Source organism: Periplaneta americana, chromosome 3, assembly GCF_040183065.1.
Source record: "Periplaneta americana isolate PAMFEO1 chromosome 3, P.americana_PAMFEO1_priV1, whole genome shotgun sequence".
NCBI lineage: Eukaryota > Metazoa > Arthropoda > Insecta > Blattodea > Blattidae > Periplaneta > Periplaneta americana.
In genome coordinates, this window is record NC_091119.1 from 80,961,642 (window position 1) to 80,988,572 (window position 26,931).

The window sequence follows — 26,931 nt, forward strand, 5'->3', positions numbered from 1 at the left end:
TTTGTTAAAATGTGTTTTAATTTATTCACGTTCTTTTACTATTTGAGATAAAGTTTTGCAAGTAGTGTAAATGTAACATGTAATATATATATATATAATGTATTGGACAGATTTCGCTGCATCGTGCCTTACCCTCCAAACAGTGAGGTCGAACTGGAGCTCTGGGTTGGAGATATTATCTATGTGCATAAGAAACGTGATGACGGTTGGTACAAGGGCACACAGCAACGCACCGGTCGTACAGGACTCTTCCCTGCCAGTTTCGTGGAGGATTGCTGAGATTCCCCTCAATGCATGATGGAGTCCTGCATCTAACCCAAGAAAGGGTTGTTGTGGCATGATGAAGTTGTGCATTTAGTCATTATGTTAAGAAATAGAAGTTGTTCACAAGACAGGTAAGATATGTCTTATCTTAAGGACTGGAGAGACTGTGGGTGCTTTCATTTGCTGTAAATGTTGATGTAAATGGATTTTTATCAATATACAGATTTGTTATCTGAGAAGTTTCTCAGTTGGTGCTCAATATTACAATTGGCATTATATAATTACATTGAGGTACTAATGGATTGTTTATAACCACCACATGTTAATTGAATTGGAGTAAATTCCAGAAAGGTTATTAAATCACACTTTTTATTTATTTATTTTTTTTTAACTAGTGATTGTAGATGTTGCCATAAGTATGAAGACTTTATTTCTTCCTACCAAATAAATTTATTTTCAATCTGTGTGTATGATGACAAACAGCGTTTCCATTTGTGTTCTGCTTTTGAGAGACTGCGGTCAGACAGCATTAATTGCTATTGGCTTCCAAATCAGGGTAATGACCAAACATCACTTTGTGAGAAATAGTAACCAAAGGAGAGACAGTGTGAGAGTCAATGGAATAGTAGTTTAGTAATAACCCTTTCTTTTCCTTCTCATCCATGACCATGATATAAGCGACAGATAATGTGAATTTGCTAGATGCAAAGGAACAAGTTCACTGAATTATACTTATAATGAGAACAAGGTGTATTTATCTTGATATTTTTGTATAAAATACAGGTACTACTTTTAACTTAAAAAAGTACTAAAGTTACTGTTTTATTGTGCATGTATTATCTTTCATCTCTTAGTACTTCTAGTTACCGAGCTTCTTCCAAAGATGTTATTATGTGTATAAACATGAACAGTGTGTAAGGAACGTGTTGGTAGGGCTGTAAATGTTGTAGCAGTTACATGTATTAAGTGCACCAAAAGTAAATGTTTACATCTGATTGATGCGTTGGTTGGTTGACTGATTGATCGATCTTTGGCAGTTTGATTACTAGTTACTTGGTAATGTGAATGTTCTTATTTTTAACTTTATCTTCATAAAGCTTGGGTATTAATGTGTTCACAACACACAACATTCATGAGAAACTGATAGAGTAGGTGCAGAACTACAGTTATACAACTTTATGTAAATCATTTTTATACCATGTATTTCCATGTGTTTATTAAATTTATTACTGCGTGCATTGTGTAAGCACAAGAATTTCATGCCATATTTCAAATTGGACACGAGCAACTGCAGAATTCGGGGGCACTGTCCGCATGCCATTTGAACTTTGTCTACACTTGTGTAAAAAGTATAATTTCTGATGTGAGAGGATTGGTGTATTACATTTCTTTCAAGATTACAGTGATCTTGAGTTGCTAATTCCTATTCGAATTATGATGCTCATGTACGAAGTTCACAGCTCTCTATTTATAATGGATTTAAGAGGGAATGTCTTACTAGTTATTTATTATTGTACTTCCCTCCCCTTTCAGCTTCCATTTGTCACTTCTTTCATTTTCTTAGTTGGCCCATTTTTTGTATGGCTGTGAAAGTGTCATTTAGTGAAGGAGAGGCATATTAAAGAGTTTTTCAGAGTGCTAGACAATGCATGTAGTTGAAAGATAAGAGGAAATGGAAATATTAGTTTTGTAATTTTTATATTTAAAAGATCAAATAGTCACAAGAGGAATACTAGTATGAAGTTCTTATGTAGACTCTGATGCAGAGAATATTTAGAAAGCAACCACTTCGAAATTTAATTTATTTTAATATATTATTTTGTGCCATACGGATTTCTTCCTTAGTTCATGTCAGATTGCAAGATCATAAGATTGAAATATTGTGCTACAGTACAATCTTGTTAAAATGCTCTGAAAAGAGACCACGTGAAAACCATGTATTAAATAGGACCCCATATTAGATCGGGATGATCATATAGAAAAAATATATAATATTCTGTATTTTCATACTTTTCACATATCGATATACATTATAATTTTTATTGAAATATTCAAACATTGTAGATGCATATTTACTTATTTCTTTAGAAGTCATTCATAGTTGTTTACCTTGTACATTAACCAAAGCAATGAATAATAATAGTTTTACATAATTTAAGTAAGAATTCATAAAAACATTTCATCAGAAGAAGCACTTTTAAATTGTCATTGTTGCAATTCCCACGTCACTATCTTGCGAATACTGCAGGACAGTTCACTTGTGATAAAAATGATTGAGAACCTTTATTATTATTTGCTTCATGGGCTAAAGCTTGCTAGTTTTACATGAAGACAAAAAGGTAAGTTCCACATTTTTAGGGTGGATGGGACAGTTATCTATAAACACTAGAATCTTGCATCTGGTTTCCGCCATGTTGTTGTCCAAATCCTTTAACCACATAACAAATACAGTAAGTCGTCATTCATTCATGCACATGCTTGGCACTTATAACACATGGCAAGGGCAAATTCTTTACGTTTTAATCAGTGGCATAACTTGGGTTGACAGCACCCAGGGCAAGGAAAGTATTACGCAAGTAAAATGCATTTAGTGCTAGTGTACTCGAATTTATTTAAAATAGCCTGGTTTTAATTAGAGCAAATTTTTCAGTAACAGTATTGAACTCTAGATCGAATCTCTTTCAGTTAACAAAAGCTTTGAGAAACTTCTTTTACAACTCTCAGTTGAAACACTTATTTTTATAAATATTTTTAATCTTACAACAGTAGTCAAACTCTCTTGCAGCTTCCGCTTGTATACTCACCTAATCAAATCTAAAGTTGTTCAGTTAGCAATCTGCTCATCAGGATTGACTTTCTTATAAAAGACAATGTGTCACCAAAACTGATTTATATCGGTGCTCATATCTGCAACTTTCAACTCTGTGTACTTCACATACGTGTGCCGAATTTGTTCATTGACAAAATCATTTTTTTCAGTACCAAATAATGTCTGGATTTGCAGGAAAATAAATCGCTGGTGAAGCATATTCATCTGTATTGTATATTTTGTAATTTCTGCCTTAAGCTGAGCAATTGCTTCCAGTAGTTCTTTGCGTGTTTCTTGTACTATAAGCAACCTAAGTTCAGGATTACAACTCGGCTATCTGCTCACCAAGCATCTTGTTATGTCTGCTAATTCTTTTTTCTGTAGAAATGTCGTGCATTTTGCACATCAGCAGAGCTTCCTGAGTTGCCTTTGACACTAGACAGTCTTATACAAATCTGGCTTTCAGATATAGCTCCCTGTAAAGCTGAGTTGAATAATTTCAAGGGAAAAATTGTTCCAGGACCGGGTATCGAACCCAGGACCTTTGGCTGAGTGTGCCAATACTCTACTGACTGAGCTACCCAGGAACTATACCAGATACAGCTTGGCTGAATTATTTCCCTTATATCCACATATCTCAAGTGGATTGACATAATGTTAGAGCCCAGCATTGAGTGCACATTTTCTGTGAATAATTGAGCCGGCATCTGGTACAATTCCTGGGTAGCTCAGTCAGTAGAGTATTGATGCACTCAGACAAATATCCCGGGATCAATACCCGGCCCTGGAACAATTTTTCCCTTGAAATTACATTAGACAGTCTTGATTGCCCTGACGAAATATAGCCATTGCCTTCAACTTTACACTCAGTCATCAAGTGGAAATCCTTTTTAGGTAGATCTGAGCATTATTCACTTCGGTTAGTACTGCAGAAAACGAAAACTAATGTTTATATTTGAGGGGTCTAGCTAGTGGTGATATTCAGCCAGTTCGCACCAGTTCAGATGAACCGGTTGTTAAATTATTTCTAGATAATATTTACAATTACCTTGGAGATATAAGGTGTATGTTCAACATAGGTACACATGAGAGAACTGGTTGTTAAACTTTTTGAATATCACCACTGGGTCTAGCTTCAAAGTGAGGCTTTTCCATTCTATGTTGTTTCGAGAAAAACAAGAAAAACATTTTATGCTATGTAATACTACATTAAACTTTATAGTATTCCATAATCATGTTTATTATTACTATAAATGATACATGTATTTCAAATATTCTACATATTATGTAAACCAAGAAATATTAATTTAAATATTGGAAATGTAGCATTTTGAAAGTAACAAAAAATTCTAGTAATTTATTTGATCTAATAATCATTGTTTTATACTTTGTATGTATGTAATTGTTGCAACAGAACTTTTTTTATTGTTTTGACAATGTTTTATCATCATCTTGCAATAATGAAACTTTTCTTTTTAATGTGTAAATTCGCACTCTCTTCATGATATTCACAAAAATCTTCAGCTTCAGATTGTTCGTGATTTTTTGATTCCTTGCTGGCCTGCAATACGTTCTTGTACAAGACTAAGTTCTCGTTTTGTAGCCAATCATCCCCAAAGTGTTTGCGTATTAACTTGTTGACATCTTGTAACTTTTCCTTCTTAACTGCAACACTTCCTGCAGAAATTACTTCTGACTTCATCATTGAGATGCTTTTGCCCTTTTTAAATACACTCTTAGCCAAAGAGAAGATACTATCAATTTTATAAAATTGTTCCCCTCCTACTAGCAAATTACCATGATGACGTGTGATGGAAATTCCTTTTGCCACATTAAATTTATAGTGACGTTCTATTGGCTTTATCACATGTTCAACACTAGTTTTCCAGTCAAGAACTGGGTAATCTGTTCCTAAATTGAAAACCTTTCCAGATGTGGAGAAAACTGTATCGTATTCTTTTGGATTGATAATTATTATTGCCATCCTTTTTAGTTGTGACTCAGTGTTGCCAAAACCTCTATCTGGAGGTATAAAACTATGTCCTGCCACTATCATTTGAAGTTCTTTTATATTACAAGGAGCTGTTGACAACCACTTCAGCAACATTTCCTCCATTGTTGTGTTACGATTTTGACCACTGCATCCATCAGCTATCAGACTAACTGTACTTATGTTTTGCGGAATTTCAGTAATGTTTAACATGTGATGCTATCTGATTTGACCCTATACTGTACTCATTTTCAGTCCACATATGTATGCTAGCTGTTTCAAGATCAAAGTTTGAGTGGGAACTTCCTTGGACTACAGTAAAATTGAGGGTCTAGTATCAAAACCTACCACATCCACTTTGCTACATTTCGAGAAAAATGAGAAAAACGTGCAGTTACTTTGATATAAGATGTATGTGGCTCTTCTTTAGCAGATGATTGGGGTTCGTGGAAATCTACTAAAATAACAAGATTCAGAAAATCGTGCCCCCCCCCCCCTAAATAATTATATTTTTGACAGTTTATAATGGATATGGTTGATTTTGATATATCACCCATAAGAACATGTGTTAAATAACTAATAATTTTTCTGTTAACATGAATAAGCTTTTTTTCTAGTTTTATTGAATTAAAAACAGTTTTTTACACAACGCCTTTATCATGTGGGTTAATGAATTGCTCAGTCTCGTAGTAATCTTCCTCTGCTTCTCCTCAGTTACTCCAGAATATGGACATAGGCCTACACATAAAATAATGTTTATTTTCAAGCTTTTTGAAATTAAAAACACAGATTTCACACAATGACTTCATCATGGGGGTTAATGAATTGCTTAATCTCGCAGTAATCTTCCTCTGCTTCTTCCTCAGTTACTCCAGAATTTGGACATAGGCCTACACATAGAATAATGTTTAATTTCAAGCTTTTTGAAATTAAAAACACAGATTTCACACAATGACTTCATCATGGGGGTTAATGAATTGCTTAATCTCGCAGTAATCTTCCTCTGCTTCTTCCTCAGTTACTCCAGAATTTGGACATAGGCCTACACATAAAATAATGTTTATTTTCAAGCTTTTTGAAATTAAAAACACAGATTTCACACAGTGACTTCATCATGGGGGTTAATGAATTGCTTAGTCTCGCAGTAATCTTCCTCTGCTTCTTCCTCAGTTACTCCAGAATTTGGACATAGGCCTACACATAAAATAATGTTTATTTTAAAGCTTTTTGAAATTAAAAACACAGATTTCACACAATGACTTCATCATGGGGGTTAATGAATTGCTTAATCTCGCAGTAATCTTCCTCTGCTTCTTCCTCAGTTACTCCAGAATTTGGACATAGGCCTACACATAAAATAATGTTTATTTTCAAGCTTTTTGAAATTAAAAACACAGATTTCACACAATGACTTCATCATGGGGGTTAATGAATTGCTTAGTCTCGCAGTAATCTTCCTCTGCTTCTTCCTCAGTTGCTCCAGAATTTAGTACATTCGCATAAAATTTCAAGCAGTTGTCTTGTTGCCATTCACTTCCAAAACGTTTCTCCAACAGATTAGCAACATCTGTGATCTTTTTAGCGCATACAGGTACACCAATATTTACCACCATAGGCTCAAGTTGTGAGAGGCTTTTTCCACGACGAACTATAGTTTTCCCAATGCCAGTGTCAGTCATGTACGTCGATTCCCCACATATAACAGTTCTATTGTCTATCTTTTGTGTTTTAATTTTTTATACAGCAGATATTTGAAAGTGAAGATTTTTTCCAATTATAAATATTTCAATCTCTTCCAATGCGGCACACCTTGCCATACTTACCGATAATGTTTATATAATGTTGTAGGTTCAAAATCTCCTGTTCTTTGCGTACTGCTGTTTCTATGAAACCAAACACTCAATCTGCTGGTAAAAATGAATGGCCAGTAACGGGAAAATGAAGTTCCTTCTCAGTGATGTTCTCTAGTGACTTAGATACTAACCAAGTTGCTGCCATTGAAACCATAGTCATGTTCTCATTTTGACCAGTGCAGCCGTCTGAAAAGTGTCGTATTTTCCGTATTTTGGCTGAATCCGCTTTCTGCAAGCTGTCATAAATGGCTGAAGCTATTTCACTGGATCCTCTAGACCTCTCATTTTCAGTCCAAACATAGCACCGAACATTGTTCATGCCTAGTTGTTTGTTAGGAAGCATCGTCACAAAAGCGAAATTGTGTAGGTAAAGTTATCTGCTATACTATGCTGACTGATCCTCTATTTTGGGTATTTTTGGGTTTTCACAGTCAACACCAAAGTTACCTCGTCATCTGTGATCCTCTTTAGCAACTGATGGAAAATATTTTGCTCGTTTCTTATGAACTTTGAGCTGAAGGATAAAAGATTGCTTCTTTTCTTCATTTTTTTCCATTTTTGCTTGATTCTTCAGTCTTGCACAGGTTGAACAGAATGTCGGTGCTTGGTTTTCCAAATCCAACATTGAAATTGGTATTGAATATCTTGCGAAAATATTACTCTTTTACAGCGGTAACATTGGAATACATCCGCCACAACTTCTTCCTACTCAAAGATGGTGGTAGATACTGTCTTTTTTTAAGATCCTCGACAATAATGGCTCTCCATCCATTTAAATGGCTGTATGAATGTTTTTATTGCAGCTGCTTTTCAAGAAAAAGCCTCTTCCTTCTGATTATCACCACGGTGTTCATATCGGACCTATGAATAGGGTAGAAGTAGAGAAATATTAACTTTGTGCAAGAAAATAATGAGTTCATTAGAACTAATACATTCAATGCAATGGGTATTATCATTCTTATGTTTTCTCCGAATTGGACACCTCTCAGTGCATTGTATTGAACTTCCTGAATATTTTGTTTATGTGAGCTGGTCTAGGGTCAAGGATGTGTACATATTATGTGCCAGCGAAATGTTCCTGCTTATGAGTCAGAGTGTCTTCGAAATTAAAAACCAGGCAAAATTGACCTTGCAATGTTATCGTCATGTTTAGTACGATGCCACTAGTCATACGTAAAATGTATGTGTTCGTGAAAGAATTAACAATACTATGTGTAAGAGTACGGTACCGGTATTTCTCCTGTAATATTATTGTTCAATTTATCTTCTGTGTGCTTTTATAGCGTAGTTTCATGAACTGTATGTAGTAATAAACCTAACTGTAATATTGTCATTAATGTGAAAACATTTTAAAAGCATAGAAATATTAATTTCATATTTTAATCGTCTACCAATTATTACGCTAATTCTAATGACTCAATAACAATATTGTAATTACATTAGTTAATTTTTCGTTAAAAAACGTAGAGAGTGAGCACCTTTAAGCCATGGACAGTTTCCTTCTTGCAAGACTTATTTCAAAGCTACAGCTTATGAAAATTGTTATTAATAATATTTACCTGTCCTGTACGATGGTAATGTGTAACAATTGATTCCACCCGTGATCTACCAACAGACAGAGCTGCCAGAAACTTTTTGCGGCAAACACGAACACAGATCTTGTCTTTTCTTATGAAGTAGTGTAAAGAAACCTTCTTCTTTTCACTTGTGGTCTTGCGTCTAATGCAGTTATTTACAGATACATGCTTCAAAATGAATGCATCTTGGCCTCTTTTTTTTCTTTGTGGGAATAGAATGCAGAATTTAATCTGAGTATATCAGCCTCAGAAAGTTCAGAACATTCCAAAGCCTTTGATTTTGTTTTATGGTCGCATTGTTGGAAAGTCGGCGGTTTTAATGTGTACCTACAATCCACAAATGACATGCTGTAGCATCAACAATGGAACATTTTATAACAATTCTAAACATGGCACGTGACTTGATATTTTCAATTATCGTACACCAGTGAAAAGAAACAGTTTTCTTATCTTTGCTTCCTCTTCGTTGTAGTGCTCCATTGTGAATGCCGAACGGCCTTTTCCCGCGATGTTTTCGGTGTAGTTAGTGCAGGTGACATCTTAAACAACAATACTGTAACAACTGACTCGGATGTAATGTTGAGGAACCTATAAAACTGAGCTCACGCGATTAAATAACTTCCAGTCATTTGTGAATGGATGTGGCAGGTTTTGAAAGTGAGACATCGAGTATTTTCCTTGGATGTGGCAGGTTTTGAAAGTAACTCCAATTTTTACTATGCATTATATATGGGTTGTAGTTCAAATTTGAAAAAGCCAGCCAGTGCATATGGTAGGTGTTAGAAAGTACTCCAAAATACATAAGGAAACTAGATTTAAAAAAAAATGGATATGGCAGGTTTTGATACTAGACCCCTCAGTTGTATTTATACAGTTGCCGAGAGTAGGCTCTTGGTCTGGTACCTTTGGTAGTACTAGATTTTCTGGCAGTCGTAGCTCATTGTAAATACAGTCTCTTTGTTTTAAGAAAGTATAAAAATCATTTGATTTCAATTTATGGACTCTGCATTCTATCATCAGTGCACTCTTTCTTTTGTTATCTTGTTCATATTCTATACATTACTTGAACTCCAGGCATTTTCAATGTACATCTTTCATAGGGTTTCCAAACCCAATGTCATCAAAGTCAGAGAAAAACTGGTGCATATGTAAGGAAGAAGATTATAAAACAAACAATAGACTAGTCATTTACAAGTTCAAGCAGCGAACTTTGTGAGACAGTGAACGAAGAAGCAGGGACCAGTGATATCCAAGAACAAACCAGTGATGATGCCAATTTAAACACACATACAAATTGCAATGAATTAGGTGTGCATTGTGGGCTGGGGAGTAAAATTTTCAGGGGTATTTCAAACTGTGAAAGTGAGAAAGTAAATGATATGGATGCGTCCTTTTGTGAAGAAACTAGTACAAGTAGTGACAAATGCACTGACTCAATAAGAGAAGCGGTTTTACCAAAATATAACGATTTAAAAACAGACAAGAGTACTATACGTTTTATTGTGTGGGAATGTTTACTCTCTCTGTTCGTCTTTTGTCCAATAAAAATTTCGATGTGTATATTAATACAAATTTATCAGTTAAAATTTTGAATTTGTTTTTAAAAAATGTAGTTTGTAATAGATTTTTGAAATTGATTACTTTTTTCTGATCGAGTTATCACTAACATTGAAACAATTATAAATAGCCAAGAATATGTTTATTGGAGGTAAAGTTATTAAAACCTTATAAAAGGAAGGAACAATTGGTAAAAAAAATGTAAAAATTAAGATAATTTTTTTAATGTTCTGAGTGTTGGTTGCAAAATATAATAAATTGTAGTGAATTTTTTTAAATTAAAAACCGTTTCTAATTAATGAAAATACTAAATTTCCCTTCTGTCAGCAGTTTGAAAGTTTCTGTACTCATTGTCAGGGTCGAAGTATTCACAATGAATTTCTTTTATTACGCATGAAGGTATGACTTTTCTGTTTCCTCTTCCGAGGGGATTCCAAGAATTAATCTAGTAAACAAACTGTCTGTAAGCTACATAACGTAAGTTCCTGTTATTTACCTCCTGTAACTCTTCCCTTTCAAAATTAGACTCCGTCCTCACCATCATAACATGCCTAGTAGTATTCAACGTGTTTCTGTTCAGTACAACAGCATGAAGTGCATTATGAAATGTACTCATAATACACTCAGCACTTTCCTTTACATCTCTTATCATGGACTTTCATGGCAACAAAAACACTCTTGATGAGTTGCTGAAGAACCACATTCACCACAGAAACATCAGTCCGTGGTTCCTAGCTGATCTGTATTCTCACTGCTTTCTTCCCGTATTCTTACAATTTCACCTTTCCTGGGCTCAAATTGATACAACCTGATTCCAGCCATGATTCGTGGAAATAACTATTTCATATAAGACACGACACCATACACCAGAAACTTACACTAATAATAGGAAGATACTGATGTGGGAAGAAGCTTACAATTACTGTATAAAGCCCTGTTGCTGCTACTCACAGCCATGGCGTACTCGCCACAGTGGAGTTGTGACGTCACTTCTATAACTTCGTGAATTTTTAACTGTGGATTGTCGCCGTTCTATTAATCGTACAACACTCCAGTTTTCACATAAACTAATCTCTACATCTACTCTGTCAGAATCATTTTCTACCTAAAAGTGCACTTTTTAAGTTGACAGGGCCTTTAACTCAACCAATTTGCAGTAATTACCTTTATTGGAAGAGCTTTTCAATTCACCATGGGTATGGAATGGTTGCTCCTGAAATGCTAGTTAGCATGTTACATCTATCAATTGTATATTTTCTTTATGTGTACTTTTAGAGAAAACTCCATTCTAGTATAGGATTTTTCAAATTCTTTAAGACTAATTGTAGCTCTATATATTCTTATTTTGTTGATGATACCTTTGTAACACATTCCCAAAATTATTCAAATCATTAACACCTTCAGTATTCCAAGCAGTTTTCTGAACACAGAACAGGATACACAGTCAGCAAAATTATTTATTTAGTTTGTTGCAGCCACATAACCACAGAATTTCAATATATTTACTTTCTGAAAAAGAAAGTTTCACAATTTTAACACTCACTTTTTTTTTTACTGATGGAAGTTTGGGAACGAAAGGGTTGGATGCCCTTCTGAAACCATGTATCTGTTTTTACTCTAATTTAAGGTACTGAAAATTTTCTAAAAAAAATTTGTTCAATGAAACAATCACATGAATCATTAGCCATTGACAGCTGTTAACTAACACTGAAGTAATCTTAAAAAAGTGGCATAATATGTTTTAAAACAGCGAATACAGTCAAACTATAATAATTTCATCTACTGTAACAAATACAATACTGAAGAAAAATTCACATATGAAAATGTGATGTCGCCAATTTGTAATGTCACATAAACTACTATTTAAAAATTAATCAAGTCTATGTTCCTGAGGGATTTTTTTTGCTTACATTGTTAGTGGTTCTGAACATTCAATTGTCGGTGCAGATGTGTTGATCATAAAAAAGGCATTGAGTCTGCTTCAGGTTTTGAGAGACATTTCTGACCTATAGTCTGCATAGTATTGTGCAATATCCTCTCTGCCTCTTCCACATTGTTGTGTTGTTCCTCAGGCAGAAGTTTCGATGGCAACAGAATGGCAGACACTAAAACAAACATTAAGAATATAGAATATTGCAGAAGCAAAGAAACTGGCTTTTGCGGTGACTGTGATCAGAATTAGGCTTTTGGGTATTCCACCATGTCCTGTAACTTGAGATAGTGAAATCCAGTTATGGAAACCAGCTATAATGACTTGTAGATCATCGTGCTAACCATACTTTATCCCCGTAAAGAATGGATGATTCACCTCTGATGAGGCATGTGAATGCACAGTGGTATACCCGAATTCTAAACTGTAGGAAGTTCCTCATTTCCTAGAAAACAGGACTATCCTGCGGAAACCTACTACCAAGCATCATTTCTGTCCACCACAAATTTCACTTTAACCTGCCAGGATTGGAATCTGACATTCTAGCTTTTCACTGACGATCCACCATATAAGCAAATTTTAAGATATGTAAACGTCACATGGTTGTCATGGGAAGAAGCTGAAACTTTACATATAGTATCTTACCTTCGAAATCTGTATCCGCAGTTAATCTCGGTGATAATTTTTTTAATGTATTTTAGCTGCTAGTGTCTTAATCTGAAGAGTGTTATAGAAAATATAGAATTTGGTCATATCCTTTATTCTTAGACTGTAGTAATGTCGGTCACCAACACTGTCCTTAGTGGCATTACCCCCGCTATTTACATTTCACTGGCCTGACACATGCTGCAGTAGTAACTTACCAAAGGATATTTATAGGGTTTTTCTATTATCTGCAATAGTTTTCAGAACATATCCCCCAAGGGGATTATTATACATACACATATTACATACACACATACATACATGCATGATATAGGATGGTTCAAAAAGAGCGCCAGTTTTGATATATCAAATTAAGAAGTTTATTTCTACAAAAAACAGAAACAAAATACATAAACATGTTCATCTAACCTTCCCATTTCATGTATGAAACATGATGTCGGGCATATGACCATCTCTACTGTGCTGGCATGCAGGAACTCTGTCCATGAAATTCACTACGACTGCACGACAAGTTTCCACTTCCATTTTGCCGACAACTCGTCGAATTTCCTCCTTCAAGTCATGGATGTTTCGGGGTTTATTGGTATACACCAATGACTTAAGATGACCCCAAAGAAAAAAAAAATCACAAGGAGTTAAGTCACATGACCTTGGTGGCCATTGATGATCAGCATTGCACGAAATGAGGTGATCTGGGAACGATGACGCCCAGGAGTTTTAAGATTTACTGTTGAACCCGCCTGAAAGAACATTTTCATAAGTCTGCGAACTGTTGATTCATTCGGTGCTTCATTATGCCCTAGAATCGCGCAAAGTTGCCTGACAGTTGCAGCATAACTTTTTTCATTCTGATAAAACATTTTCACGATTAACACACGTTGCGCACAAGTGAACTGCTCCATTGTTAGACACAGAATGCGAGAATGCAAGAAATTCAAAGTGAGTCACCAATCGGAATGCTCCTGGAAATAGAAACTAAACAAAACAATATCACCAACTGACAAACGAAAATTTACCAGCCGTTTCAAAACTGGCGCTCTTTTTGAACCACCCTTTAGAAGTGCAGATTTTAACAGCTTATTCCTTGGATAGAGTATAGCAAAAAATTCTAATCCCATATTTGTCTCAAATGAATACTTCTCTCATAGAAAAATAATTTTCCTCTAAAAGTTAGCACTGTTTTATTCAATAAGCATTATCCATATGATTCTCATTTTTACTCTTATTGTTAGAGAAACTTATTTTTTTAATGAAATAAAAAGATTAATATATAACGTTATTTTCTGCCAGTAGGAAGTCCGGTAACCCTACTGCAGTTAATACTGGACGAAATGCTGCTATTAAGACCTGAGTTAGTATGTATACTTTCAGCCAATTTTCTAATTAACCATGCACTCAATTACAAAACACTTACTAGGTTTTTTATTTATTTTAATATATTCTGTTGCCTTCTTCAGTCTATACACATACACATATGCACATGTGCGCACACACCAGAGAAGCAGTGTCCGAAAATACTGTAACATTTCTTTGAAATCAATGAGACAAAACTGGGAGGTAATTTTTGCCCATTCGCAAGTGTCACTTTTTCTTGCTACTATTAAAATTATGTTTTTCTTTACCCTTGTTTAACCTTCTTTCTGTCTCTTACAAGACAATGTCCGTAGGGGAGGAATAATTCTTCTGGATCCCACATAGGAGGAAATTCCTTGGAGAAGGATCAGCTTGATGTAGGGACCATCTCTTAAAGACAACGAATACATATCGTCCCCTGGATGGCAAAGTATTGTAAGCACCTCTTTTACCAGAAATGAGTTATGGTGCTTATAATATATTGCCCAGCACTGCACATTGACTGTAAAAATTCCATGAGCCCCAACAATTTTTTTCCCCCTCTGATAAATTGGTTTAAACTTTGACTATTGTATCGTTGGAACAGTATCGTAACAGCCTCTCCTGTAAAGTTAGCAAAATGGTACTTACAATACCATGGCTTGCAGGGGAAGATACATAGACAACAGACAGAATGTTCCAATCTGGAATTTGCCTTTGCGAGTGAAAAAAACCACACTTGGGTTGGCTGGCATCAGGATTTTAACTCAGACCTTCCAAATGCGAGTTTGAAACATTATCTCTTTGACCGCTCTACTCGGTTAAAATTATACGAAGGTGATAAATACATGTGCTACAGAATCAGAATCGACTGAAAATCTATTGTCAAATTTGCAAATATAATGTGACGAATATTTCATTCCACACAGAAAAGAAGATTGTGAGTTGACAGTGGACAGACATTTCGGAATATCAAAAAAAATTCTATGATACTGCTTTATCTCGTTTAGTTGCTTACAAGAAAAAATGTGGACTTGAGCCGCCATTCTGAGAATGCCAAATTTTGAACTGTCAATCTCAATGAATGCACATATTTAGGCAGTTAACTCATGTAAAGAGAGTAGAGTAAATGATTGAGTTTGAATTTCCATTCTCCCTAGTACCCGAAGTTGTTTTGCATTTGAAAGAAAATAATGTGCTGCATGACAACATGAATACAATTGTTGAACATTTCTTGTGCTTCCAGGGCAGCAATGCATCAATTGAAAGAAGGTTTTTCTTCTTCTTCATCTAGACTTGTGTCCCTGGTTGTGGGGTCGAGTATGAGATAGCATCCTCCATCTATCACAGTCCTCCCAGCTCTTCCCTTGCATTACTTCTCACCATCATTTCCCTCTTTTTTTTTTCAATGTCTCTCGAGTGTTTTCTGCATGAGTTAAATATCGCACACCCATTAGAAGAGCATTGCATTGCATCTCAAAATATCTTGCTTTCGGAAAACAGAGATTGAAAATTTGTCGGTTTTGAAAATGAGCTAGTGACTGCATGGGATAATATTTTATAACTTTCATAGCATGAGAGTTTCATCATAACATTTGAACACTTTTTTTTCTTTCAAGAAATTGTGATTTTAAACGGATTTTTAACTATAATCTGACAAGATGTTACCATATGCGAGAAGGGATTTTGTTACATTACTGTGAGATTCAATGTTAATAGTAATATTATAATATTTTTAAATAGTTGTTTTCTGTTTATGTTATTGAAAATATTTATTAATATATTTTTAATGTTGCAAGAAATTAATGAAAAGAATAATCGAAAATGAATATTTTTACCAAGAACATTCAATTTTATTCTCAGAATAAACAGACACTGAAGTGTTGCTAGTTATACATTGCAGTTATTTATCATCACTACTGTTATTCATCACAGCCCCATAGTCACTGAGATATTATTGTGGTAATCTTGAAAGTTTTCGTTCATAATTGAATACAAAGTAGAATAATAGTGATGTTTAGACAAGAGCAGTGGACTAGATTAAATAAAAACGAAAAGAACAAAACAAACATTTATGCAAACAAAAAAATATTTTTAGTATAACCAGCATGTGCATTACAAAGAGGCATAGAAACTATAATAAGCTTGGGAAATGCTTTTGCAACTCAAAAGAGATATTGTCTTGTTTCTTTCTAGCAGAAATGCTAGGTGGGAAATTGAAGGCTGACTCTTTTTAATAGGTTTGCAGCTTCTCCACTTCACTGGAAAAACTCACAGGTACTAGTATTAGCTTGTGGGTAGTCCACATCATTTCCTCCTTTATGCTTCTGTTGATAAATCAATACTTCCTCGAAAGTATTGGATTTAAAAAGAAAAGTTTATAATAAAATTTAAAGGGATTATTTTTTTTATCTGTAAAGACTTTTATGTCGTTTAAATTAAATGACTGGGGTTTACAATTGACATATAAAAATTTTATCTACTTCATCAGCTAGATCTTTAAAATTGTGAAATGTTTGTGGCTATATTCAACAACATTGAAATGGGGTTTTGATTTCCTTCTAATTAAAGAGTGAACAGCTTCACCTACGTTTTGTGTGTGACCTTTGATGAGATATTTGTAGCTGATGCTGTTCACGTTTCTTAAATTACATGTAGAATATATGTACACCCTTTGACACGAAAATTGGTCGCTGTTCAGAGACAGTCCCAACTCAAAATAGCTTGGGAATCATTGTATACACTGTGTTCATATGTGTGCGTTTTACATAGATTCAGACTCCAGTCTTTAGAACAAGAAGAAAGAGCTCTACTGCTAAGCCATAAAGGCTTTGTAGGAAATATGTCGTTTCGTGATATACAAATACATTGCTGCTACGACTTGACTTCATCCTCAATGCTTAATTTTTTCCAGTGTGAATCACATGTTAACCCAAACGACACTTAGATAAAGTCATGATACAGGAGAGCGACCATTTTCCATGTTAAAGGGTGGACATCAAGAATAAGAATTTGTTTTTCTGCTGTTCCTCACCATTATGTGAATAAATATAAAATCAATTGAGGGTTTTTTTTATAAAAACAGCCCTTTTCAAAAAAGTTAATTTTTCAGGAGACGTAAAAAAACTTTCTACATACACTGCAGTATGAACCAAATATTTATGACAATGATTCTACAGGTTATGTGACATAATGTAACAGAAAATTCGCATTAATTAACGCATAAATATGAACAAGGGTCGTTTTTGGCTGAAAATTTAAAAATATAGATTAAGATATTCTTCATGCTGAAAAAATTAATTTATTACAAAATTCAAATATTACAGCACTACGTTTAATAAACATTGGTAATATTTTATTTTATGTATTTATGAACAAAACAAACATTAATTTATTACAAAATTCAAATGTCACAGCACTACAGTAATAAACATTAGTAATATTTTATTTTATGTATTTATGAACAAAACAAACATTTTCAAATTTGACAATTAATTCACTGCAACATTATAACAGCTGACTTTTCACTCTTGTTTCAAGACGAGTAATAGGTCTATCCATTACCATTAAATTTTAGAATCAATAATTGTCTTCCCCACTGCTGTTGTATGAATTATCAATGTCTACATCACCATTAATGTTAGCCCTTCTTCCTGTCCATGAGTTTCAAAATATTGATGACCTTAGCAAACCATACAGTTTTCTTAAATCCTTTATTTTAGAATAATTTATTTTTGGAAGTGTATTATGCATTTGATGAAAAAAGAGCTCTTGAGAAATTGCTGACCTATTACGTATATTAATAAAATTTGGAGGATTTTTGGCAGATAGGATTTCTGGGGATTGTCTCTGATGGAGTAATGTAACTGCCGAGGTTTAAAAGAACCAATATGATCCATGATAAGTAACTCAATTTCCTTGGTACAGACTTAGGTCGGTTTTGATGTTTACCTCTAGAATCTCTAGGTAAAGTTTGTCCATTCATCAATGATGCTTGTATAGTATGGAGACGTCCTCGTGTTATTTCATGGAAGCCCATGAAGGCATTTCAACATACTGAAACATCAACTACTGTGCCATCTTTCGTAACTCTTACCTTGTAAAACAAACTTCCTCTGTATGCAAACGTTGTGCTCTCTGCTGCTGAAGGGTTGATATTATGCTTACGGGAACATCTCTGTTTCATCTCTCGTACAGAAATCATCTCTGATAAACAAGAATCTTGTAAATCTTTCGATTCTAACGTGTAGAAATTATGGAATAATGCATCTCGATCTTCCTCGTATACTGTCTCGAAACAATGGTATCTCTTGCATCTAGAAAAAAATGTTCCAGCTTACTGATTATACATATAATAATATGATTATTAATAATAATATTTCATTTCAAGTATTTCATTATGCTTTACATTTTAATAATTAAGTAATAAATACTTGCTTATTAAAGTTCAAATTACAAACATTTACTGCTTACCTACAATAAACCCCAATAGTTTTTCTTTCCACATGCTTCCCAACATAGTTCATGTGTTTTTCCCCTGTATTTTTAATCTTTTTGTAATGTTTTGCTTCTCCACCTTCTTTCTTTTCTACAGTGGAAAACTGGCATCCTCTCATGTAGAAGCCATTATTCAATATTACACACAAAAACACTACCAATTACAGGAAGTAATAAACACATCCTGAAAACTGCATTGTTGTGTATTTGAAAGCAATACTGGATTGAAGTAATGTAAATAATCAATTAGAATGTAGCTAAGATTTGAATGAAAACAGCCCATGTCAAATTGACATGGGCAGTTTTAGTCGAAACCACGAATGATATGGGTTATTTTTATAGAACCATCAAATCTTTGACAAGCCCTCACGCTTGACATGGGCTGATTTTCATGTAAATTATATATCCAGGCGGTAGAAGAAATCTCCATCTATTGTATAACATCGAAGTCTCATTTTCGAAAAAAAGTGACAAGGGCTGTTTTTTTTTTTATAAAAAAACTCCCTGAATTGCATTAGGAGATTTTTAGGAAATATTCAACATGTAGGGGAGGAGTGGGAACAGTGAGATGCAAGAATTGAAAAATAAATTACACTTAAAAAAACATTTAATATTTGTACAGTACCTTAAGCTAACACTGTATAATGATCTAAGTACACTGCTCAAAAAATTAGGGGAACACTATGAATTACATAAATATTTTTTCATTGGATAAGGGTACAGACAGAAAAATTAATAAATATATTATTTGTGACACCATTTAACACCAATTGAATAAAAACAAATGAATAATGAATTTTAATGCCAACAAACAACTCTATTAAAAAATTCTACTAAATAAGCAGTTAAATCTTGTCCTAACTTTTCAAACATTCTTTATAAAGGTTTAGTATCATGTAGGCCTCCAGCTTGGCACCTTTGTGGCATGCTCCTTATGAGATTCTGGATTTTCTCTTTGGGGACATTCTCCCATTCCTCCTTCAGAGCATCTCCAAGTTCCTGCAGTGTTTGTGGAGCTGCAGGTCGGTTCCTGACATTCCTATCTAGAATACCCCACAATTGGGTTCAGGTGTGGGCTGATCGCTGGCCACTCCAATCCCTCAATTTCATTCTCCCTTAGGAAATTCATGGTGATAGCTGCAAAATGTTCTGTGGCATTATCCTGAACAAACAGAAATCCTGCCTACTCCAATGGCAGGAGGTACCACATGTTCTTCCAGAACGACCTCAATATACCAAACAGCATTCAAGTCGATTGGGAATAATTACAAGGTCCATCCAATTGTCGTGCATAATATCAGCCCAGACCATTATGGAACCCGTACCAAATTTATCAACTTCCTGAACAAATGCTGCAAAGAGCCTTTTCCTTGGCCATGCCCACATTCTTAAACAACCATCACAACATGTAAGACAATACCTGGATTCATCCGAGAAGAGCACAGTCTGGCACTGGTTCAGGTACCAATCAGATGGTTTTCAGCAAACATTTAAATAGGCCTTTTTGGTCATATCCCTTAATCTATTCCTTATGATATGGTCTAAAACCCGGACTCCGGAAGCCATATGGAGGTGATTTAGCAGGTCTCTTGCAGTTTTTGTATGCTGTCAAAGAGCAGATGTGACTGTCTTGGCGGAGATTTGTTTTATGTGTATGGCCCTGGCCAGGTCTTGTACAATACTGATCTGTCTTTCTGTGCCTGTTGTATAACCTAGACACCACAGAAGGAGAAACATCAAACTCTTTAGCTACTTGTCACAGAGATTGACCTTCTCATAAGAGAAATAGAGCATGATACACTTCAAACTCATTTAAATGTCTCATTTTGTCAGAAAGCTGACCAATTAGAAGTTGTCAGGACCTTCCATAATCAAAAATTTCTTATTTCAGGTAATTACTCTTAATTCAGGTCATGAATCTTTAAAATTCTTATCCATAGATGAAATCTATATTTTGAGCAATGTATCTATAAAATACTAATATTTTATTTCCTAGTCTCCTGTTTCTTTAATATACTGTATATATAAAATAAGAAAGTGTATCACTGTACCCATGAACTTCTTCTAATAGTGGGAACAGTGAGACAATGCCTGAAATTCTAATGAACATCAAAGGAAGCAAAGTTTACTTCAAATAAAGTGCAGATTGCTCTCGTTTTGTCTTCCCATGGGTTGTAAGCATAGGCAGTAACATTTTTATACACTTTTTCTCAATGAAGGAAAAATAGGCATCACAAATTTGTTCTGTAGTTTAACACGTTTTCTAAGAAACATAATTTCATACTCAGGTGACTCATTTGCACATGAAAGGATTTTCGCTACATAATATATTTTATTTCCTCTGATTGAGGTTCTGGCTGATATGTATATCTATTATCCTCGTTGATTTTATGAAACCTCCTACGTGGTAGTACAGAGCATAATTTTTTCAGGGGGGAGGAAAAAGTAATCAAATATCAATAGGTCTATGTAAGAATATTGGATAAATCTGTAGAAAACATTGGTGTACTGTCACATAGGAGATTTCATAAAATCAACTACGACGATATGCAAAATTGAGACTCTGCTGTCTGCGGTAATGATGGTTCTATTAATAGCAATGGTATGTAGGGCCATGAACTCGATGGTTGATATCAGACATTTTTTAAATATTTGTAAAAATCTCTCTTCAAAATTTTTCCATAACTTTGTTTGCCCAAAAAATTTACAATATTTGCATGGGGATTTTAGAGTTCTTTCAGGAACTTATTTCTTTGTAGCCTTTGATGGGCAAGCCTGACCAGAATTTCGGAGTGTTTCCACGACATTTTCTTTGCAGGATGATGGATCTGAACTTCTTTTCCTGGCTTTGTTTTCCATTTCGACAAACCAACAATGTCAGCATCAGCAGGATTAGTCTTCAGGCATAATTTTTGTGCAGGATTGCTTTTGACTTGTTCTTTTGATGTAGTGGGTTCCACTGTCTGTAGACCAGGAAACAAAATCTTCAGGGATTTCATCTTCTTCTAAATTAAAGGCGTAGAAGACCACAATGTGTCACCAGCCTTACGATGCTACTGGGTTTAATTTCCTGAAATTCCTCGGGAGACAAGATGTGTTTCCCGAGAAAACGATGCCTGATTTGGCTTAGACTTGGGCAATCCAGGAAATTGTGAAGTGATGACTCAGTCTCTATCCCATATTTTGCTATAAGTTGGGTCATCACTAAGACCAATATATGTAGGTGCTTATTTAGATAGCAGTGTCTGGTCAAATGTACGAGTACCTATCTTAAAATTCTCCTTTCCAAAGCCAAGAGTTGTTGAGTCAGGTTTTGGTTTTCCAATAAGAAGTTTAGTCTGTCTCATAGCTGGTGTAGATCTCCAGGCTCATAGTTAACCTAGTACATCTGGATTCTTGACTGAGTTATCACTGTCAGTTATAAAATGGAAACATAGATTTCGTGCAACATTCAGAAAGATTCTGTGGGGTTGATATTCCTTCCTACTGTGTGACCACACTAACAAACATTGCAGAAAGTATGCGAACTAACACAGGTGATGAGGGCACTCCGCTTATGTTCAGTTGATGCTCTCTTGTTCCCAGATAAGCTAGTGGGTAAATGTACACTCTATGCAAGTGAGTGTAGTGCGCTATGTACATGATTGTGTAAGCGATACTTAATTATTGTGCAATGTTTTCGAAAGTGAAGCCAACTATTCACAGTGAGGGCCGTGAGATCAGAAAAGTGATGAGTATTGTGATGCAAAAAAGTCTTCCGGAACACTTAAATATTTCATCGAAAATGTGACTAAATGTGCTGCTGCTCTTACTGGGAAGTCCGAATCCACAATATGTAAAATCAGAAAGAATCAAAATTAATGGATATTGCTGGTCACAAACTACAATCTCCGACTAAGAAACGAAAATGCAGTGCCAAGAAAATTGATCGCGATGACTTCGATTTGTGTGGAATTCGAGAAACAGTTCACAATTATTATGCGATAAAGAAGGAGGAGGTTCCAACTTTAAAACATGTGTTAGCCACTCTAAAAATTGAACGTAGCTTCCTTGGAGGACGAGAATTCTTGCGCAAATTGCTTCGAGATATTGGATTTAAATTTAAGAAATGCAAGAATAGAAGATTATTTCTAATGGAAAGGAATGATATTATTGAATGGAGGGGCAAAATATCTTAGAAGAATAATGAACAATGATGGCATAAACAACATTATTCATCACTCATGAGCAGCAGACATAGTAGTAACTTGAAGATAACTGTTTAGTTCTAGTAAATGCGTTGCGCTATTCTATAGTACTGTAAACTTGACTGTATGGTCTTCTCTTCTTCATTCCTTGCCAACCCAGGTCGTCCCCAATCACTCGGCTCATGGCGCTCTTACCTCCCCTCCCGCAATTGAATGGTAACGTGGTCACACTGTAGAAAGCAACTCCAAATAGTTATTTTTACAGTGAGAATCTAAAGAAGGAAAATTCTGTAACAAAGCTTTCAATCAATAGGAGATAAGAATCGTATTCGAAAGGCACAGGTTTTCAATATTCTCCTTCGACAAACTTTAGGCTCTTCTCATTCTTCTTGTTTTCTTCCTTCATTATACATACTTCTATATTATATGGTATGTGCCTAGGATTTCGCCATTCTGATTAGTGCTGGTTTCGTTGAGAATCATATCTACTAACTGCTTACCTTTTTCCATTATATGAAAAAGTGGAAATAGAATAATATGAAAATGAAATAAAGAAAAACTAGAATAAACGAAGCAATCCAAACTTAAGCTATTCAATTTTGAGGAGTAACCTATCAATGATAGCAAATATAGGGTTAAACCTATGAAATTGTTTCCACCTTTAGATAGTGAAATGAACAGAGGCAAACAAATTTAATAGTAGTTTATGAATCTTATAACAATTAAATGCAATGATATAAATCTTATAATAATTAAATACAGTGAAACCTTATAATATGCGTCCATTTATTACACTATTCCATATTATATGCTCTTTTCTCCCAGTCCTTGACATTTGCTACATAAAATCACAAAATTCACTGCTTAATACGGTCGTCATCCTGTTTAAGATGTCCTCTTTCATCTGAAAATTCTCAAAATCCGCCCAAAATTCCAAATTTGATATTAGTGCCTGCAGCCCTGCATATCAAGGGTATGTTAGAGCAGTGGCGGCTGCAGATCATGTTGCAGCGTTGCACAACGACCAAGTTTTACCCGCACATTAAAATATTGTTTATATTAAATAACTAAACAGATTTTAAGTTTCCTTCTCATCCAATTTAAATATATACATTTTTTATTTATATATCATTCAGAATTCGAGTATAAAATAGTCAGCTTTTATAAAATTCGTCAAATTGTGAATGCTTCAGAAGTGGTCGTTGTGCTGCTCAAGAAACAGCCAGATTCGTGTAGCGGCTGGTATTGAAGATAGGCTCAGTTCAGAGTTCCTTATCCCAGCAGTTAACACAGCTGGTCACGGCAAAGCTCTTGCAACAACCGGAAGCAAATAGTTCTTGTATTTGCCCGTAGATTGCAGAAGTGACCATTCCGAACGGACACATTCGCTGGATGACTCGTGACTTGAGACGAAATTTTCCGAGTCTTCATTTCTCACGTGGTTTCTCAATTTCTGACTTCCTGTTTCCCGACCAATGTGTAGCTAGGTGAGCACGTGGTCCAGTTGTTTTATAATCGTGTGAAATCCATTTAATCGTCTCTGAAATATTTAGTTTTTGTTGGAATTTAAGTAGTTTTATGTGAATTGTGCTGCGTAATATATTTTTTTTATTGGATGTGATATTTTCGTGAAGTTTGTGACACAGGTACTTAGGTATATAACGTTATGAATTTTGTAAGTTGTTTAAAAAACAGGAACTTTTCTGGAGTTTAATGAGTTTTATGTGAATTGTGGTAGTTATCACAATTTTTATAGTGCACTGATGTTTTCTTCAAGTTTGTGATATACGTGCGTTCACCATTATGAATTCTGTAAATAGTTTACAAAACAAGAACTTCTCTGTACTTTCTGACGAAAAATAAAAAATTAAAGAACTTGGTATACCATTGCCTGAGCTAAATATTGTCCAGACAGTTACTACAGGGAAAAGACAGTTCAAGAAAATTTTTAGAAAGGAAATTTACAATAATTGTGGTTGTGAAGTGAAAAACGCACTGTTTTGTTTTCCGTGTATTTTGTTTGATGGGGAACAGTCGTGGACAAGAGCGGGCATTACTGATATTAATCATTCAAGTACCAGCATTGGATTAAAATGACCATGTACTGATAAAGGTAACTAATTCTACCCCACTCTTCACAGAAAGTGCAACACCTAGACCCAAACTTCACCGGCCGCCACTGTGTTAGAGCCTTTGTTTGGTGAATAAAATATAATTAAATTCGGCTGTTGGCCTGGGTGGTGCAGTCGGCAGAGTACTGGCCTTCTGTGTCTGAAGTTGTGAGTTCAATCCCATCCCAGGTCGATGGCATTTAAGTGTGCTTAAATGCGACAGGCTCATGTCAATAGATTTACTGGGATGTAAAAACTCCTGTGGGACAAAATTCTGGCACACCGGCTATGCTGATATGAGTATAATCTCAGCAGTTGTGAGCGTTGTTAAATAAAGCATAATTTACAGTTTTAAATTCGGCACTTATTCAGTACAGATAATCTGGTCATCTAGTTGCCAGTTCCATTGCCAGTGAAGCCAGTATTCTTGTTTCAAATTCGGATGTTCCGAGAAATTGCCATTGTTGTTGGTAATAAGCAAATCCTGCAAACCATACTATATCAAGTACGAATCTACCATGCAATTACAAAAGCCAAGCATGTGTATGCATGACAGGGGACCTGTTTGTCACATAAAGACTGTGACGACAAAAGATGGTGAATGACAAGATTTTGCTGTTTGTTGACAATTGACTTGCATGTCCCAAAAATGTAAGTTTAAAGAATATCGAGCTTGCATATTTACCTCCTAATAACAAAAGTAAACTACAACTGATGGGTGAAGGGATAATAAAAGATGTTTAAAGCAGGCATGTAGTCCTGCCTGCATTACCTTGAATCAATCAACAATGTGGAAACTTAACATAGAACCCATTACAATGCTGGATGCAATGAATTTCATCAATGCAGCAGGGGAAAGAGTGGATCCCCAACTATTGCCAACTGCTTTAGGAAAGTTGGATTTCCCAAGGTAAGCAACTTGATATCCTTTTTTCCATTCTGTAAATTATTGGGTTACTTTTTTCGAGATACAGTAGGAATATTTTTAGTTTTTAATTTGTCAGTAGTCTATTACACGTTCATACTTTTCTCATGTTCTCTGACTTCTTCAGAAAGGAAGTAATGTAATGTTTATCCTGCAAAAATTGTATTACTGTAATATTCTGTATTTTATGTCTACATTATTTAGATAAATGTTTATAGTATACTACCTAAAGTAAACAACTCCTGCTAATATGCGATCCTGCTTAATACACCATTATTACAGTCCCTTGAAGAGCATCTTACTGGGTTCCACTGTACATTATATTTATATCATAAAGTTACAACTGCAGGAAATATACATATTACATAAGTGATTACAGTTACATGTCCATTTAAAACAAAATTTAAAAAGATAACATGAAAATAAAGCGAAATTTAATACTCTCTTACCCAAAACTGAAGACTGTTATATCTCTAGATGTAACACTAGTATCTTAGAGTTCACTGCTGGAAGCTAGCATCATACTGGATTGTTCCAAAATGTGACAACAGTCGCTCTTCCATTAATCCTCCACTACAAAATCAAACAGCATTACTTCTCCTACTAGCCACTATTTGAGGAGATAAAATATAATGTTCATCGAGATGGTAGAACACATTGCTCTGGATCTGAGTATGGTATTAAGTCAAAAATGGACAATTTCAGAGATGTAATGCTCTTCTAGAGAGAGCGCAATATGATCTAAAGAGAAATCTTCATGTATTGTGGAAACAACATAAGTCATTTTAACAGTGAAAACAAACATTTATTTCTCATGTGAAGCATTTAGTGAAATACTTCCATCAAATCCTGGAGTACTGAAGCTGATACATTACCATGCTATTTACATTGTGTATTTATTTATTTATTTATTTCTTCATTTATCTTTCTATTGTACTTGTGTTGACGTGTACATCCATATTGTATATGGTTAAGTACGAAAAATAAAGAATATGCCAGTCGCAATGACATTCTCTTAAAAATAATTAAGATACCAGTACTGTCACTGCCATAATGTGAGTTCTTTTTAGATATTATGTTCAGAGGGAGTTAGTGTGGACGGACTGTTGAAATCACAGGAAGTAATAAAAATATAAAATCATTATACTTGAAAATATACTTATTTGTCTTAAGTATACTGCTTATATTTGCTTAGTTTACATTTTTGTAAGAGAAATTAAAATAAGGAAAAAA

The 26,931-nt window shown here is 34.8% G+C and overlaps 1 protein-coding gene across 3 annotated transcripts in view; it reads left to right on the forward strand.

The window, feature by feature from the left end:
* Nucleotides 1–26,703, forward strand: part of POSH (Plenty of SH3s) — a 210,185-nt gene extending 183,482 nt beyond the window's left edge. For all 3 annotated transcript variants that reach the window (XM_069820864.1, XM_069820865.1, XM_069820868.1), the window contains one exon: nt 111–26,703. In XM_069820864.1, the coding sequence (XP_069676965.1) occupies nt 111–279 (169 nt within the window). In that variant the 3' untranslated portion in view covers nt 280–26,703. The remainder of the gene's footprint in view (nt 1–110) is intronic.
* The last annotated feature ends 228 nt before the right edge of the window (nt 26,704–26,931 follow it).